A 19,895-nucleotide genomic window follows, 5' to 3' on the forward strand; every position below is an offset into this window, starting at 1 on the left:
CGGGCTTGTATGTGGTACTAGTTTGCTCTGAGAGTAGTTCTAGTACCACCGCGTCGAGCGATGCATGTCGCACACGGTTAGAGCTGGTTGGGAAAGGTTGTCACGAGTACCCCCTTGTGTGCACTTTAGCGGGTGGCACAAGCCGTATGGTCCTCGTGTCGTGTGGGTCCAGAAGTATCCCCTGCAGGGTGTAAAAATAGTTTGAACTGCTGCGCTCTCGGTCATGAGCATGTTATTGTTTCATTTACACCCGGTCGTAGAGTTCTCGCTTGTGGATGATGGTTCGGATATGTGGTTTGTGGTTGGGATATGTGGGAGGTGGTCGAGATGGCACTTGTTATACATTGATACTATTGTGGTTACAGTTTCGTATGATCAGTTGGTAGTTGCAGGGTAATTTTATATATATTGGTTAAGTTAGTTGCTCACACATATGTCTAGGTTGCTTACCGCTTTAATTAACTTAACCGTATGTTTATATTCTTGCTAACAGCTCAATGCATAATCCTTGGAGTCAGGATATTATATATCCATATTGTAGTCTTTCGTGTACCTCCATACTCAGGGTGTTGCCCTTAAGTTGATGCAGGTACCTTGGCTGCTGAGGAAGGGGCGGTGTTCGGCTACTTTGTGCCTGCCGATCAGGGTGGCGGGCAGGAGTAGTGCATCCTACTCTGAAGCTCGAGCTTTTGGAGTGGAGCCTAAGGGCATATGGCTCCACTCTCTTTTGTTGTCTAGTTTATTCTTTCCGCTGCGTAGATCTTTGGATAGTTAGGAGTTGAGGGGTTTTTGTCTCCTCCTAACTCGTTTTTGTTATAAATTGTTGGAATCAGTTGCATGCTTAATTTTTGTAATATAAATGTTTATTACTTGCTCTTTATTAAGCTATGTTATGATGTACTATGTTGGAGGCATGTGTTTTGATTCTTAGGCACAAAACACGTGTCGGGACTACCGGAACAGGATTTTGGTTAATCGTCGAGGTTGGATTATGAATAATGATCCTCCTGATGATTAATTAGAATACTGTTTGGACGGTTCCTCACAGATGGATTCATTGTTATGCACGAAGAGGCGTGATCTGAGCTTGTCGGGCGGGATCTGAGCTCGTTAGGTCGGCGGGATCTGAGCTTGTAGGGCGGGCGGGAGACTGGTGGGATTTGAGATCTTCGGGCGGGCGACGCGTTAGCGGTCGACTGGACGTGCGCTAGGGCCTACGGACGGGTGATGCAGTGGTGGTCGGGGTGGTCAAGCGCTGGGGGCGACAGACGACGTTGGGACTGCAGAAGGGTAGCATGGTGGCGATCGGGGGCTCGAGGCGGACGGCGACGCAGTGGCGAATGGAGGTAGGGACACGGGAGGCCGGGAGTGTGCGGGGCGGGAGACTGAGAGCGTGTGGGGTGGTGTCCGTGACTCCGTGTGTGAGTGAGTGGCGACGAGGTGGGGGTGGAGCACTGGTGGAATCATCCGTGTGTGAGTGACTGGCGGCGGGGTGAGGGGTGGAGCGCTGGTGGAATCGTCCGTGTGTGAGCGAGTGATGGCGGGGTAGGGGTGGAGCGCTGGTGGAATCATGGAACATTAGGGTTAGGATAAGTCGAGTCCACCTACCATATATATAGACGGGTAAACGAGTTTCACAGATATAAATATACCTTATTCGTATCCTTGCCGTTTAACAGTCGGATAGCAAATTACGTTCATAAACATAAAGGTAAGCAGTAAATAAGAAATATCCTAATCCTATTAAAATATTTACTTACTGCCATCCTTCGACCCTGCGGGTTCGGCTCCATCGGTCGCACCCACCAGGCTATACCCGAACCCAAACGGCTGCCACCGCCGCCGCCTCACCCAACCCTAAAACCCGGCTCCCCGGCGAAACCCTAGGGCCACCGCGCCAGGCCGGAACGCTCGGCGGAAGAAACCGGAGAGCACCAACCCGTCCCGTCCCCTCCCCTCCGCGGGGGAGGGAGAAACTAGCCGAGGAGGGCGGGCGGAGAAGAAGGGGGAGGCAAGATGAGGATCATGATCAAGGGTGGCGTGTGGAAGAACACGGAGGACGAGATCCTCAAGGCGGCCGTGATGAAGTACGGCAAGAACCAGTGGGCGCGCATCTCCTCCCTGCTCGTCCGCAAGTCCGCCAAGCAGTGCAAGGCGCGCTGGTACGAGTGGCTCGACCCATCCATCAAGAAGGTAACCGAACCGTTCCGAGGGTCTGAATCTCGGTTGCCTCTTCTGGAGTCTCCGTTTTATTACTGAATTCACAGTAGAAGTTTCCGGTGGCATTCGGCTGAGAGTCCCGCGGTAGAATTGTTGTGTCTGTCGAACTGTGTTGTGGAATTGAGGGATTTCGTAGTGGCATTGGAATCAGAATATGCTGTGGAGAAATGGGAGTCTTGGATTCTTCTGTGGTTCGATTATGTGGAACTGTGTGAATTGATGTGAACTGAGATACAAATCTAACGATTTTGTTCTCTCCCAAATCATAGATGCTTTATGCTGTGCTTTAAAAATCGATAACTGGGATTCGTCCAGTCACCCGCCTTATAATGATTATGCGGCCTAACTGGTGATTATACGGTAATTGGCAGCCTACTTTCCTTGTATGTGGCCTAGTAGGCCTGTGTTTAGAGCACTGGCTTTATGTTCTTTTGAATCCTGCTACACTGAGATGCAGAACTCACAATGAGAGGGTAATGTTATTGGATGCTGTCTAGCGTACAAAGCGAGTTTGTAAATTGTAATGTTGTATCACGAGTCACAAAACTACTGTTTTGTTAGTGAGGGAACTGTAATTTGATGCTTCTGTAACTTAGTAGAGATGTGATTATTAATAATTCTTGTGTGGTGTTGTAACAAGTAACACCACTTTTTGTTTGTTTAAATTAAATTTTCAGCAGCATAGCAAGTTTTGTCTGCCTACAAGCCACTAAAAATGATTCTTTTTCTCTGAAATGTTACACTCGTTACATACTTGTACCTAGTTCTTAGCGACTTAGTTTTATGATGCAAAGTAGCCAGTGGACTCTTCCTTTTATCTTCCTTTCCTCTTATGTCTGACCAGCACACCCTCTCAACCTTTGTAATAATGACCTCTAGATGATTGTCCTCTGTTTGGTGGAAAAAAAAGATTTTCCTATGCGATCAAACCACAATAAAAAATTCATGCTTTAGAGACCTTGAACTTCAGTATACTGGTAGTGTGTATGGTGACAATCTCTATGATTAGATGACTCAATGTTATTCTTACTGGCATTTGAACTGTCAGACTTTTAGAATCAGATTAAAAATGATAATCTTTTCCTCTTGAATACCTTGATATGCAAGTTGGTAGTACTATGAGCAGATTGATCTGTTTATTTTAGTAGTTTATCAAAACCAGTGCCTTTTTGGGACCAGATAGCAAAGTTTTATTTTTTGATCTTGTCTTGATAACTATCCATGTTAACATGCTATGGGGTCAGCCAATCACATTTATAATTTCTACTAGGTAGAGAACATTCATTTCAACATATATTTCAACTGAATGAAAGTTTTTACAACCTAGTGATCATTAATTGTCATTGGATGAAGCACCTGAAGGATTCTTTTGCCAAAAGAGGAGTTTTGTGCTGTTTGAAGTGAAATTTGATATGTTAGTTGTAAGGAATGACTAAACGGGATGTGGTCTAGCTTCATAAAGTTGATTATGATCTTACAAGTTTGGTCTACTGGGAAGATACCTTATTTTATCTGAAATTCTTCTGAATTAGGACAACTCTTTAAGCGAACTTGGTTATTCAAAGTGGTATACTTCTGGAACGACTGATCTAGCTACTGAATTTATGATGATTCAATTGCATGCGCATTTTTACAGATAGGTTCTCAGTGACCACTGACCAGATAGTCTTAGCGGTAGTCGTTCCGTGCTGATTACCTGTTATAATCTGTCCAGAATTTTTTTAAACAGTGTCAAAGTGCATCTAGATAGCTTTTAGGTTTGAACTCTGCAGGAAACAAGCTAAACTGGCTGATTCTGTGCTGAATTTTCTATCATTACTACTACTAATATGTTTTTACTTTTATAACCTCTTTTTGGTGGCTCTTGTTGGGTTTCGTCTCTAGCCTACCCCAACTTGATTGGGACTAAAAGGCTTTGTTGTGTTGATTTTTTTTTTGAGGGAAACACAGTAGGGGATTGTTGTTGATTTCTAATTTTCTCCTTCTCTAAACTTACATGTTTAACTGCAAGAACAGGGTAAAACATGAGCAGTCATTAATGGACCATTCATAAGCTGTAGTTAGTTTTGAAAAAAGCCCTATTTATCTTGGTTCGGAACCGGTTAGGTTCTGGAAATCTGATAGTTCATAGATTTCTGGATGTTACCAAGGGGAAAGACTGGTTACTCCTGGCTGCAGTCCCTATCTGTAGCTACCTTTACAGCTTTTTAGGCAAATGTTGGTTTTTGAATCTACAAGAGTTTCTTGGTAAATGAGGGGAGCTATTGAACCTTTTCATTCTTTAATAGTGATGAGGTGAATATTTGCTCCAATTTATCAGTTGATAAGCTGTCTAATAACTAAGATGGTAGCATTTTTACCATCGTATTGATATAACAGGAAATTTACTATGCAGTTTAGAAGAACTGTTGTTTATATATTTTATCTTTCTTGTCGCTAACTCACTATGCACAGTGTGCTGCTTAAAGGTAAAAGAGAAAGGCCCTTTGTTTGTTTCCGATTAGGATATTGTGGTATGTATGTCCGTAGGTTGCTATATTTGATGCAACTTTTATTTTCTTGTAGTGACCAATGTTTATACCTTTTCCCTGTAACATACTCTACTTGATGATATGCTTATCATTTTACAACTAGATTTAAGATACAATCCATCTATTTCTTTCTTCAAGAATAAGGGAGATATTCAAAGCTGTACTAATTACCATGGAATTAAATTGATGAGCCATACAATGAAGCTATGGGAGAGAGTTATTGAGCATCGCCTAAGAAGAATGACGGGCATTACCAAAAACCAATTTGGTTTCATGCCTGGGAGATCGACCATGGAAGCAGGTTTCTTGATAAGGCAACTTATGGAGAGATGTAGGGAACAAAGGACATGCATATGGTATTCATTGACTTGGAGAAGGCTTACGACAAAATATCGAGAAGTGTCATGTGGTGGGCTTTGGAAAAAACACAAAGTCCCAACAAAGTACATTACCCAAATCAAGGATATGTACAATAATGTTGTGATAAGTGTTCGGATAAGTGAAGGTGTCACCGATGACTTCTCTCTTAAAATAGGACTACATTAAGGGTCAGCTTTGAGCCCTTATTTATTTGCTTTGATGATGGATGAGGTCACTAGGGACATTCAGGGAGATATCCCTTGGTGTATGCTCTTTGTTGACGATGTGGTGCTAGTTGATGAGAGTAGGATAGGGGTTAATAGGAAATTGGAGTTGTGGAGATATACTTTAGAATCGAAAGGTTGTAGATTTAGTAGGACAAAAGTCGAGTATATGAAGTGTGATTTCAGTGATACTAGGCATGAGGGAGAAAGTGTTAGTCTCGGTGGAGAGGTGGTTCCCAAAAAGGATACGTTTCAATATTTGGGATTGATGCTACAGATGGATGGTGATATCGATGAAGATGTTAGTCATAGAATCGAAGCCGGATGGATGAAATGACGCTAAGCTTCTGGCATCCTCTGTGACAAGAGGGTGCCACAGAAGCTGAAAGGTAAGTTCTTCATGATGGCGATTTGACCTGTGATGTTGTATGACGCCGAATGTTGACCAACTAAAAGGCGGCATGTTCAACAGTTAAGTGTAGCAAAGATGCGTATGCTGCGATGTATTTGTGGCCATAGAAGAAATAATCGAATCTGAAATAATAATATACATGATAGGGTAGGGGTAGTGCCAATTGAAGAAAAGCTTATCTAACACCGGTTGAAATGGTTTGGACATCTCCAATGGAAGTCTCCGGAGTCACATGTGTATAGCGGGATACTGAGGCGCGCTGATAATATGAACAGAGGTAGGGGTCGATCAAACCTAACATGAGAAGAGTCTGTAAAGAGAGACTTGAAGGAATGGAATATCCCTAAAGAACTATCCACGGATAGAACCGCGTGGAAGTTAGCAACTCACATGCAAGAACCATAACTTATGCATCAGACTACTTGTACCGTTATTACTTTTTTTACTATCACTAGTATCTTTATCATTATTATTGTTTTCTCATCATCTTTTTAGTTGGATCTTGTGTGTTTCATCTTTAGTCTACCCCAACTTGCTTGGGACAAAGGCTTTGTTGTTGTTGTTGTTGTTGACTATATTACACCGATTCGGACATGACACGTATCGGACACCGCGGTGCGGCAATCTTCTAAAATAACCGATACCACGGTGCAGCTATATAATTTAATAATATTTTTATATTTATTTATATGTAAAATTGTAGGTTCAAACAACAAGGAAAATGTACCTCTAATTCTGTAAAGAGCAGCCATTGGGCCACGCCTCTTCACTTCAGTCATCAATTCTTCATAGTTCCTCTTGTCCTTCATTCACCTGGACAAAGCCCAAACAAATAGCATCAGCATGATCACTTGATCTACAACATAGAGCAATAACTACTTAACTAGCAATTCAGAAGTTCAGCACTTGATAAAAGAGAACCAGGTCCATAAAACAACAAGTTCAAAGTCACAACTCACAACCACACAAGTTCAAATTAAGTTGCACAATAATAAGTTCTTATTTAAATGGAAGACAGTAAGAGTCTAAGACACTAAGATATAAAGATAGTAGCATGCTGCAATGCTGCATGCCTAAGGCTCTTAGACTCTCGAGCTTAGACTTCTTGTTCTTGTACATCCACAGCTTCTACCCCTCCATCTTCAAAAGATACACTCTCCAGCTCTGGTTCATCAGGAGAAAAAGCAGCAACCTCTAAAATACCAACACCAGCCAAAGACTCAAATTGATCTCCCACATCCCACATTCTTGCTGACCTTGTTTTATATGTCGCCGTCCTTCTTGACATTAGTCTAAGATTGTTATGCACGTAAACCAAATCTTCAGCGCACTCAAGAGTTAATTGGTTTCTTCGCATACTGTGGATGAAGTTGTATGTGCTCCGGTTTCATTCACAGCAAGAAGAAGAGACCAGCTGTTTAACCAATTTGATAGCCAAATGCTGCAACAAGGGAGTGGATTGTCCATGATTCACCCACCAGTTCAATGGATCAAGGATCCATCTATCAAAGATGGAATCATAGTCGTTGAAATCTGCTCTTGATCGTATCCAATAAGCCTGTAAGGTGAGTTCTTACCTTCTGAAGAAGTGTAGTCCTCAATTTGTTGTATCCAGGAGGGACGTATCCAGCAATACTATGATTTGCAGCAAAGGTATATGACTGTTGATAGTATGGATTTCTTGCCACATTGAAAGACAAGCCTATGAAAATAAACACAACAAAACAATGATACATTAGTTGAATTGGTTGCAGCTGCTAATTTGTATGAAATTGAAAAAAAAAACATCAATCCGAGTTTAAAGTTCACATACTTGCGGAATAAAACATTCTTGCAATTATAGCATCCAACTCATTAAAATATCCATGGCCCAAGCTTTCTCTAATTGTGAAATGCCCCCCTGCGCTTCCTAGTTGAGCAGCCCATGCTTGATGAAGCAACACTACCAGAAGGTGCAGAACTAACACTGGCACTAGCAAAACATGGCAAGGAGTTCAAAACACGAATACGCCACCCAGGGGTTGTATCCGTGTTGGATGCGGTGTCCGATATGGATATGCCCTGGATACGCGGCGGATACGTATCCATAGAGTAGCCGTAAAAAAATAAATATGAATAATTCAGATAAGGCCGGATACTTCTGGGCGTCTGGGATACGTGTCTCCGATATGGCCCAGCCCACCTCTGCCTGTCCATGACCTAATACTTACCCTATCAATTCTATCCGCCCAGTCGCTAGTCGCACAGCCGCACGCCTCCCCCATTGGCCAGCCATCCTGCGTAGTGCCTCACCGTCCTGTCTTCTTCGTCGCTGGCCACCTCCACGTTCTCCACCGCACGTAGGGTCTCATCGCCACCGCACCTGTTTATTTCGTTGCCGACCACCTCCCCGTTCTTCTCCACCGCGCGTAGCGTCTCAACGCCACTGCAAGACGCACGTCTCCCCGTTTCAAGGGCAAGCATCGGCGCCACCCGCCTCCATGGATCCTACGAGGCCCTCCTCGATGACCCAGAGCAGCCAGAGCTGCCGGCACAGCCAGAGCAGCTGGAGTTGCTGTTGTTCCTGGTGAGGGGCCTCATGATCGACTGCATCGCCTCGGGCCTCCTGCAGTTGGTGAGTTCTCCTTCTCCCTCTCCCCTTTCCCCCCTTTTCCCCTCCTGATTGGCTTGGCAGTAGGGTCCATTTTGTAGGATCTAGGTGTTGGACGCTCTGTGTTCCTTCCGACGGTGAGAAGATGGCGTATATGTGGTTTATTCTCGTTGTTATTTGTGATTTATTATTATTTTTTAAAAATACTAAAACATATCTACATATCGTTTTTTTTGGAAAATGGCGTATCCATGTATCGGTATCGGCCCAATACTGATACACGTATCCGTATCCGTGTAACATAGGCAAGGACACCTGCTTCGGTTTTCTTCTTTCTAGTTCTGCCTTGGCACCCGCAACTTCAGCTTGCAGCTGAGCTAAAATAGGTACTGTCACCTTACGACAGACAAATCCCCTGACTACTGATTTTCAACAAGTGTGCTTTCACTCTAGTGTAGCTAGTAGTTGCAACATGATTGCAGTACATGCATTTCCATTTCACATTTCCCCCTGACGCATCACCCTTATCCACCATCTCAACATGAGACCACAAAATAGTCTTCAAAGTGTTATCATCGAGACTTTGAAAATCAGTACTTGCGGGTTGATTACTTCTGCCACTAGATGCAATTCTTAACAAGAAGAAGGAACAAGAACAAGTAGTCAAGAATCGGACCGCGTCGAGATGCATCGAACAAGAAGAAAAACGAACAAGCAGTCAAGCACGAAGGCCGGACTCATCTGCCAGCGTTGAGATGCGTCACATGTATGTCGGAGTCGAGCACTCGAGATGGATTGGCGGCTGGCGTCGGGCGGTGGCCAGCAGAGCAGAGCTGCAGATGCGGGCGCAGCTGCTCTAGGGTTGCATCACTCACGTACAGGCCAAGGCGATACATACACCGCGTATGGGCCAATATGGGCCAGGCCGTGTCACTCGTGTGTCCCAGGCGTGTCGAAAATTCAATAGTTTTATTTTAAATCATAAATACTTAGATACTCGGCCGATACGTATCGATGCCGTATCGGTATCGGACACGGTACGCCTAGCGAGTGCGGTAGTTCAATGGCGTGTCCGTGTTTCCCACGTTGTTGATGATGACTATATGCATGCTTAGGTATGGTGTTAGCCGGTAACACCTTTTCTTTCATTTGATTGAAATATGGACCTAAGTCTTTTGTTTTTTTGAAAGGAGACCTAAATCTTTTGTTGATACTTGGTAGGCTATAAAATATAAATGAATTAGTGATACTAAAGGTGTTTGATTACTAATTCGTGAGCACTATCATATTATATTTGAACTGAAAGCAATTGTATGGCACTAGAATTGCTGGATGAATTAGGAGGCCAATAGGCAGGGTACATATATAGGCAAGGAGGACCCTGGGCTGGTTTATAGAATCATAACCACCGTGGGATCTCCTTGCCTAATATAATAGCAATCAATCTATAATTAGCCATAATGGGCCAATGGCCCATGCGCCTATGCATGAGACTATGCAGCTGTCTAACACCCCCTCGCAGTTGGAGCGTTGCCACAGACGTTCAGACTGGACCGGAATTCCTGGAAAACCGTCGAAGGCAGACCCTTGGTGAAGATGTCGGCATACTGGGATGACGTCGGCACGTGAAGAACGCGGACAGCACCAATGGCGACACGCTCCCGAACAAAGTGAAGATCAATCTCAATATGTTTGGTGCGTTGGTGCTGAACCGGGTTGGATGACATGTAGACGGCGCTGATGTTGTCGCAATACACCAAGGTAGCCTTGCTGGGTGGGGAGTGGTGCTCACATAAGAGTTGGCGCAGCCAGGATGCCTCAGCCACGGCATTAGCCACACCACGGTACTCAGCTTCGGCGCTGGACCTGGAGACAGTGTTCTGGCGCTTGGAGGACCAGGAGACGAGGCTATCCCCGAGGAACACGGCATAGCCCGAGGTGGACTTGCGGGTGTCGGGACAGCCGGCCCAGTCAGCGTCGGAGTAGACCACCAGATCGAACTGTGCTGAAGGTCGAAGAAGCAGTCCAAGGTGAAGAGTGCCACGAATGTACCGCAGGATACGCTTCAAAGCGGCAAGGTGAGGCTCCCGAGGATCGTGCATGTGAAGGCAGACCTGCTGGACGGCGTATGAGATGTCCGGACGTGTGAAGGTGAGATACTGAAGAGCACCAGCCAAGCTTCGGAAATCTGTGGCGTCACTGACGGGGGTGCCATCCTGCGCTGAAACCTTGGAACAGGTGTCCACCGGGGTGGAGCAGGGCTTACACTCAGCCATTCCCGCGCGGTCTAGAATCTCTTGCATATACTGGCGCTGCGAGAGAAAAAGGCCATCAGGCCGCCGCTGAACCTGCATCCCGAGGAAGTGATGGAGATCACCCAAGTCCTTCATCGAAAATTCCTGCTGCAGAGCAGTGATGGTGCGATGGAGGAGTGTGGTCGAAGAAGCTGTGAGGACGATGTCATCCACATAGAGGAGCAGGTAGATGAGCTCAGCACCACGACGGAACACGAAGAGCGAGGTGTCAGACTTGGCTTTCACGAACCCGAGGGACACCAAGTAAGCTGCAAAACGGCTGTACCATGCTCGAGGCGCCTACTTGAGACCGTAGAGGGAACGGTTCAGACGGCAGACGTAATCGGGATGAGAGGAATCCTCAAACCCGGAGGGCTGCATGCAGTAAACTGTCTCACCGAGGTTGCCATGGAGGAAGGCATTCTTCACATCAAGCTGTCGAATAGGCCAGTTGCGGGAGAGGGCCAGCGAGAGCACAGTCCGCACGGTAGCTGGTTTGACGACGGGGCTGAAGGTATCTGAAAAATCAATTCCTGGACGCTGTGTGAAGCCGCGAAGGACCCAGCGAGCTTTGTAGCGTTCCAGTGAACCATCAGCCTGAAATTTGTGCTTGAAGATCCACTTGCCAGTCACTATATTCGCGCCAGGGGGGCGCGGAACAAGGTCCCAAGTGTTGTTCTGGAGAAGGGCAGCATGCTCATCCAGCATGGCAGCACGCCAGTTCGGGTCGGCAAGAGCAGCCCGATATGTCCTCGGAACGGGAGACAGCAGCGCGGTGTTGTACGCAGCAGGTAGCCGGAAGCCATGTTTCGCCCTGGTGGTCATGGAGTGTTGATTGACCACGGGGGGAATGGCAACCGCACCCTTTGGAAGGGGCGCAGGGGCGGCTGGAGGCGCTGGAGACGTAGCTTGGCGAGGGCGCCGGCTGTACACCTGAGTGATGACTCGAGCCGGCGGCGGTAGCTTGCCGCGCGGGGAGGCGCAGGGGACGCCGGGGCAGTCGCACGGGGCAGTGCGGAGGACGCCGAAACAGCCGCACGTGGCTGTGCAGGGGACGCCGGGGGTGCTGGAGACGTCGAGGCCGGAGCAGGCAGGGGGGCACCGGTGGACACTGCCGCACGCGGCAGTGCGGGTGAGGCGCCTGCTGGAGACCCATCCTCATATGGCAGTGCGGGCAGAGGAGTGGGTGATGGTGATCCTGCAGGCAAAAGGGACCGTGTCGGGCCTATGGGCACCGAAACGGGATTAGTAAAGGTGTCCAAAAACTCGAAGTCCGCGGTGGATGGGGTGTCTGGCTGCTCGGCAAAAGGGAAGGAGGACTCGTCAAAGATCACATGGCGAGAGATGATGATCTTGTTGGAGTCGGTGTCTAAACAGCGGTAGCCTTTATGATGAGCAGAGTAGCCAAGGAAGACACATGAAGTGGAGCGCGGAGCAAGTTTGTGGGTAGCGGTGGCGGACAAGTTGGGATAACATCGACAACCGAAGACGCGCAGATGGTCATACGCGGGCGGGGAGCCTAGCAAGGCTTCATGAGGCGTACGAGAGCGCAGCGTTTTGGTTGGTAAGATGTTGAGTAGAATGGTGGCGGTGTTCAGTGCCTCGACCCAATACCGAGGTGGAAGACAGGCTTGGAAGAGGAGGGACCGAACCACATTGTTAAGAGAGCGGATGGCGCGCTCAGCCTTCCCATTCTGAGCAGAGGTGTGAGGGCACGACATCCGGAGGTGAGTGCCGTGGGTTAGGAAGAAGGTGCGGGCGCTAGAGTTGTCAAACTCGCGCCCGTTGTCGCATTGGACAGACTTGATGGTGCGGCCAAACTGGGTGGAAACAAGAGCAAAGAAATTAGAGAGAGTTAAAAAGGTGTCAGACTTGAGGCGTAAAGGGAACGTCCACATATAGTGTGAGTAATCATCGAGAATGACCAAATAATATTTGAAACCCGAGACACTAGGGACTGGCGAGGTCCATAAATCACAGTGTATGAGGTCAAAACTATGTGAAGCACGTGATGCTGACATAGGAAAAGGAAGACGAACATGACGCCCGAGCTGACAAGCATGACATATAGAATTTCTGATTTCTTTATTACAAGCCAGAAGTTTGGATAGGGTCTCAAGTCCAGGATGACCGAGACGACGATGCCATAGAGTGGACTCAGCGGTGGTGGCGAGGTGTGCAGAAGGAAGAGGTGACGCGCCAGAGGGACGAAGAGGGTACAACGGCCCGGAGCTATTGCACCTGGTGATCACTCTCCTGGAATGCAGATCCTTCACAGAACAACCAGCAGGGTCAAATTCAATAGAACAATTGTTGTCGGAAGTGAACTGACGTACGGAAATTAGGTTCTTAATAAGACCCGGAGAAACAAGGACATTATTAAGACATAATGAACCGGGAAGATGAGCTATGCCAGTGGAGGTGACGGGAAGTAAAGCACTGTTGCCGACAACAATGGAAGAGGGAACAGGATACCGCTGGGAAGAGGTGTGGGAAAGAGTACCGGCATCGGAGGTCATATGCGAGGTGGCGCCGGTGTCGAAGATCCAGTCGTGTTGCTGAGGCGGAGTTAGCGACACGGTGTTGAAGGAGGAAGCCAGCTCCTGCGCGTTCCAGGATGGCATGCCGGCCGTGGGGTAGTAGTAGCCCGGGGGGGGGGGGGGAAGCCCACTGCCCCTGGGCACCGGCGATGAAAGCCTGCGGCTGAGGTGGAGGGGCCGGCAGAGGAGGACGAGCAGCCGGCAGCGGAGCCAGGGGAGGACGATTCCCAGGCCACATGCTGATGGAACCGGACCAGGGCTTGTAGAAGCTGAGCCATGGACCGCCTGGCGGAGCCTGCGCAGGATGCTGCTGGTTCGGCGCGGGAGGAGCTGGACCAGGGGCGGGCGTGCCAGACTGCCGCCCCTTGCCCTTGCCACCGCCGCGCGTGCCGCGCTTGTCGCCTTTGCCAGAGTTCCTGGAGTGGCCGCCTTTTCCAGGAGAGGCGCTGGGGGGCTGACGAGCAGTGCCGCCAGTGCCGGAGGCAATCAGGGCGGTCGGGGAAGGCGCCGAGCGATGAGCCATGTTGAGTTCTTCAAGCAGCAGATCGTTCCGGGCTTCCAGGAAGGTGGGGAACGGGCGCCCACGCTGAAGGTGCATGCCGATGGAGGCGAAGCGCTCGTTGAGGCCGCGAATGATGTTGAGGACGAGCGTACGATCAGTGACGACCTCGCCCAAGTCGCCCAGGGCATCAGCCATGGACTTGAACTTGCGGCAGTAGTCGGTGATGGAGAGATCGCCCTGGACGAAGTTGCGGAAGGCGGCGTCGAGGTAGAGCGCGCGCTGCTCGCGGTTGCCGAGGAACTGGTGCTCCAGGGCGAGCCAGACGGAGCGGGCAGTGGCGGTGGCATGGTCGTCCCGAACGATCTCCTCGAGATCGGGAGAGATTGTGCCGAGGAGCCACGTCATGACGACGCAGTCCATGCGTTCCCAGTCGGGGTAGGTGTGGTCGGCGGCATCAGCAAGAACATGGCGCCGGAGGGAGAATTTCCCAAGGACCAGGAGCATCTGGTGGCGCCAGCGGGTGTAGTTGTTGGACTCCATGTCGAGGACGGCGGGGACGAGAGCGCGGATGTTATGGACGCCGATGGCCTGGGCGTGGAGGTTGACGATGGCGGCGGCCTCGTGCGCCAGGAGAGCGTCCAGAAGCGGCGGAGGGGAGCCACCGTCGCCACCGGCGCCGGCCGAGGAGGCTGCGTCGTCGTCTGCCGGGATGGCGGCCTCGGCCGCTTCCCGCTCCTGGGCGGCACGCGCGAGGGCGTCGCGAGCACGGGCGGCGGCGGCATCGCGCTCCTGGGCCGCGACCGCAGCCTCCTGCTCGGCGGCCTGGGCGCGCTGGAGAGCGGCGGCCCGGGTAGCCTCCTGCTGGCGGCGGCGTTCCGCAGCAGCGCGGGCGCGCTCGACCTCGGCAGCACGGGCGCGCTCGGCCGCGGCGGCGCGAGTGCGCTTGGCCGCGAGGGCTGCCTCGGCATCGGCGGCAGAGGAGGCGGGTGGGGCAGAACTGGGCATGGGGGCGGGGAAGAGTGCGCAGCCGGGAGGCGCGCGGGGTGCGCAGCCGAGAGGCGCGCGGGCTAGGGCAGCGGAAGAAGGAAAACCTAGGCGTCTGATGCCATGAAAGCAATTGTATGGCACTAGAATTGCTGGATGAATTAGGAGGCCAATAGGCAGGGTACATATATAGGCAAGGAGGACCCTGGGCTGGTTTATAGAATCATAACCACCGTGGGATCTCCTTGCCTAATATAATAGCAATCAATCTATAATTAGCCATAATGGGCCAATGGCCCATGCGCCTATGCATGAGACTATGCAGCTGTCTAACATGAACTTTTATCATCTAGTGTTAGTTTGGTAAAAAGTAAAAAACCAAATAAACTTTTATTCTTTCAGTTCACCTTGTTTACAACAATACAGCCTAATCGATTGAAGTGAATGGTCTAAATAACCTTTAACCTTCAAAATAGTGATTCTTTCAATTTGTTATCTGCTCTATAATGGCATAGGGAGGTCTGTCTTGTTTGCTGACATTTGTCACAAAAATGATTACTTTATCATTCCATTCATTGTACTAACTCATCTCTATCAATTTCAGACTGAGTGGACAAGGGAAGAGGATGAGAAGCTACTGCATCTTGCTAAACTCATGCCTACTCAGTGGAGGACAATTGCACCTATTGTAGGTCGAACACCATCTCAGTGCCTTGAACGCTATGAAAAGCTGCTAGATGCTGCATGTGCGAAGGATGAAAATTATGAGGCTAATGATGACCCTAGGAAGCTGCGACCTGGTGAGATTGATCCAAACCCAGAGTCAAAACCTGCACGTCCTGATCCTGTTGATATGGATGAAGATGAAAAGGAAATGCTTTCTGAGGCAAGGGCTCGCTTAGCTAACACTAGGGGTAAAAAAGCAAAACGGAAGGCAAGAGAGAAACAACTTGAAGAGGCCAGGCGGCTTGCCTCACTACAAAAAAGGAGAGAATTGAAGGCGGCCGGTATTGATACACGGCACAGGAAAAGAAAGAGAAAGGGGATTGACTACAATGCAGAGATCCCTTTCGAAAAGAGACCACCTCCAGGTTTTTATGATACGGTTGGCGAAGACAGGCCACTTGAGCATGTACAGTTTCCAACAACCATTGAGGAGCTTGAAGGGAAGAGAAGAGCAGATGTAGAGGCACAATTAAGAAAGCAAGACATTGCCAGGAACAAGATTATGCAGAGACAGGATGCCCCTGCAGCTATAATGCAAGCGAATAAACTCAATGACCCAGAAGCTGTCACAAAAAGATCCAAACTAATGCTTCCGCCTCCCCAAATTTCTGATCATGAATTGGAGGAGATAGCAAAGATGGGTAATGCTGGTGATCCTGCTTTAGCTGAGGAGCTTGGCGAAGGAAGTGCCGCCACAAGAACTTTGCTTGCCAGCTATTCTCAGACTCCAAGGCTTGGTATGACACCATTGCGAACTCCGCAACGAACTCCAGCTGGGAAGGGTGATGCTATTATGATGGAGGCAGAAAATCTTGCACGTCTGAGAGAATCACAAACACCTCTTTTAGGAGGGGACAACCCAGATCTTCATCCATCAGATTTCTCCGGTGTTACACCACGTAAGAAGGAGATACAAACTCCAAACCCCATGGCAACACCTTTGGCAAGCCCTGGACCTGGTGTTACCCCAAGAATTGGTATGACACCCTCCAGAGATGGACATAGCTTTGGAGTAACTCCGAAAGGAACTCCTTATCGAGATGAGCTTCGCATAAATGAAGAGGTGGAAATGCAGGACAGCGCTAAACTTGAGCTTCGTAGGCAAGCTGAACTGAGAAGAAGCCTGCGATCTGGTTTTACTTCTATTCCACAGCCAAAAAATGAGTACCAGATAGTCATGCCACCTATTACAGAGGATGAGAAGGAAGAAGCTGAAGAGAAAATTGAAGAGGACATGTCAGACAGGCTGGCACGAGAAAGGGCGGAGGAACAAGTTAGGCAGGAGGCGTTGCTCAGAAAGAGATCCAAAGTGTTGCAGAGAAGTCTGCCTAGGCCACCTGCCCTTTCAGTAGATATCCTCCGGCAATCTCTTATTAGAAGTGGAGAAAGCCGAAGCAGAAGCACCTTTGTGCCTCCTACATCACTTGAACAAGCTGATGAACTAATAAATGAGGAGCTCCTTAGGCTTCTTGAGCACGATAATGCAAAGTATCCTCTCGATGAAAAAACTCAAAAAGAGAAAAAGAAAGGGAGCAAGCGTAAGCAAAATGGGGAAGCTCTTGTCCCTGAAATTGAAGATTTTGATGAAGATGAACTAAAAGAGGTGCATTTCTTTTCCTCCCTCCTATTATATTGGTATTTATGATGAGCCAATATGTATAGTTTCATGAATATAATATTAGGTGGACCAATAGTAATTTGAAGAGACCCTTCGGGCACATCATTGTCTGTACCTCACTGAATGACATGATAATGTAACGTGGAGTACTCGTATTAGAGCAGCAGTTCTAATTATTCCTGTACTGTATACCACCTTGCTTCTGATTGTCAAGGTTTGTGAATTACCAATCACATTGAGTCAGTTGGACTGAGGTCAACTGGCATACACAATGAGTGATGAGAACATGCTTCTCATTTTCATTCAAAGGCAATACATGCATAGATTTTCTTGAGAAAGAACCTCTATGGCGCGAGGACCTAGCTAACAGAAACTCTTTTTTAAAGTTTGAAACATTAAATTTGAACATGCATTTTTGGACATGGATTGTACAATACATTTTTCTTTTGGAGTGTAGATGATTGCAATTGTCATCAACAAGTGATGTTCGAGTTAAACTTGTCGCTACTCCTTTTAGCTTTGGACACTAGAGAACACTGGTATCTTACTATCTTTACAATATTATTGGTCTAGTTTGAGCTGTGTGTTCTAGTTTTCATGAAACTCATACATATACATGTATTGACATATCGAAACTCATGTCAAGAACACTACATTGGACATTTCAACGACTACCTAAACAAATATAGTGATCACTATACATTAATCTACTTGCCATAATATTTTTACTGTATTCATTGACCGCGAGGGGATTACTCTGTGTTCAGCATACCATGTTGCAGAATACAGCATGTCCGTTTCTTGACCAAATGCTGGGTCTGATATTGCTAAAGGAAATTACTTTTCTCCCCAGAAAAGTTCTGTACTAATATTGGCATCATATGTTCTGTACTTTTGTTTGTTCCTTCACTTTAGTCATTTTTCTATTATTCTATGAACAGTTCTCTATTCTTTTTGCAGTTATGTAATAATCAGTTGTTCAAACGACCTCATTTTGTTTTTTTGGCAGGCTAATTCTATGGTTGAACAGGAGATTCAATATATTCGAGTGGCCATGGGACATGAAAATGAATCTTTTGAGGACTTTGTAAAAGCACACGATGCATGCCAAGAGGACCTTATGTTTTTTCCTACTAACAACAGCTATGGTTTAGCCAGTGTTGCTGGAAATGTTGATAAGATTTCTGCTTTGCAAAATGAGTTTGAAGTTGTAAAGAAGCGAATGGATGATGAAGCTAAAAAGGCTTCTCGGCTTGAGCAGAAGATTAAGCTTCTGACACAAGGACATCAGGTAAACTTGCCAACTTGGCATGGTGCATCATCTGCATTCAAGATCATCTATATTAACTGGAAAAAAACATGGCTTTGTTCAAGTGTCATATAGCATGGCTTTGTTCAAGCACTTTTCTTTATTCGGTTTATGTATGCTTCTCTTTCATCTGTCCCATTTACTGGAATGTAGTCAAATAATGCACTCTGTGGAAGCCACCCCTTAATATGATAGACTACTGGGCTGCTTATGTTTAGTGATATGATAGAGTACTGTCCCATTTGTTGAATTGTAGTCAAATAAATACAATGCATATGCATAAAGGGATACTTATCTTTAGTGATGGCTTCTCAGTTCTCACTTTCCATGTTCTAAAAATACTCAGGTTTCACCTTTTGCCTGAAACTGAATTTATTCTATTGAAACAAAATTGCTCAGAATACTGATCATATCTTATATCTTGATTTTGATACCCTGTTTAAATGCTGATGTTATACTCGCTTGCTGTTTGATTTTTCAGGCACGGGCTGGAAAACTGTGGTCACAGGTCCAAGATACATTCAAGCAGATGGACACTGCAGCAACAGAACTTGAATGCTTCCAAGAGCTGCAGAAACAGGAACATATGGCTGCTTCCTATAGAGTTCGAAATTTGACTGAAGAAGTAAATGAACAGAAAGCATTAGAACGGACTCTCCAGAGCCATTATGGTGATCTGTTATCTGGTTACCAGGGGATTCAAGAACAGCTCGAGGAGTGCAAGAGGCAGCTCAAGGTACAGGAAGCGATAGAAGCAGAAAATCGTGCTCGGGAAGAGGAAGTGGCAGCACATAATCGTGCTGCGGAGGAAGAGAATGAAAGGAAAAATCATGATGTTGAAGAGGAAGCAGAACAGATGAATAGGGCTACTGATGAAGGGGCTGCAGGAAGCAAAGAAACCGATGAAAATCACATGGATGTGGATGGGAGTGTAGATGGGGAATTCGTAGGTCCTATTCCTCCAGCACCAGACAATGAAGGGTATAATAATGAGGCTTCACCTCAGCAGATTACTTCAAACCTTCAAACTGGTGACACCGCTACCACAGAAGATGGCACTCGTGACAAGATTGATGCGTGCAAATCAGAAGATCAGGATAAAACCGATGGCAGCATTGCTGTTGATGCTGGTGGTCAGGCAGATGGCAAGAATGAACTTCCAACTGTTGCTACCAGTATAAATGACGGAAATACTACCGCATCTTCAGATCAAGCTGTCTCGACTGAGGAGAATGGTACGGTTCCTGAATGAAATATTGTCTGACGACTGCGCACTTCATTTGCAGCAGTCGAAGGTTGGCTGTGTTTGATAATGAAGCTGACCTATCTGAGGGAAAACCGAGTGTCAAATGCAAACAGTGCAATCTGTATGCATTCCCAAAAACGGCAGGCCAAGTTGCAAGAAACATTGGAAGAAGCAAATTGAACGTTCAAAGTTGTAGAGACTAACATTTTCTTTAGCTGCTTGATGCATCCCTTGTTGGCGCACGAACTGATTTTTGTCAATACTCTTCTGGTATTCGAGTTCCTGTCAATTTCGAAATTACTATCTGCAATTTTCTATCAAAAAAATTGAACTTGACAA

The 19,895-nt window shown here is 47.3% G+C and overlaps 1 protein-coding gene across 1 annotated transcript; it reads left to right on the forward strand.

The window, feature by feature from the left end:
• Positions 1 to 1,787: 1,787 nt before the first annotated feature.
• Positions 1,788 to 19,895, forward strand: LOC133904424 (cell division cycle 5-like protein). Its single transcript, XM_062345930.1, has 4 exons — positions 1,788 to 2,193; positions 15,262 to 16,986; positions 18,011 to 18,292; positions 18,792 to 19,895. The coding sequence occupies exons 1-4, from the start codon at positions 2,017 to 2,019 to the stop codon at positions 19,560 to 19,562; spliced, it is 2,955 nt and encodes a 984-aa protein (XP_062201914.1). The 5' UTR covers positions 1,788 to 2,016; the 3' UTR covers positions 19,563 to 19,895.

This window comes from Phragmites australis, chromosome 22, assembly GCF_958298935.1.
Source record: "Phragmites australis chromosome 22, lpPhrAust1.1, whole genome shotgun sequence".
Lineage (NCBI taxonomy): Eukaryota > Viridiplantae > Streptophyta > Magnoliopsida > Poales > Poaceae > Phragmites > Phragmites australis.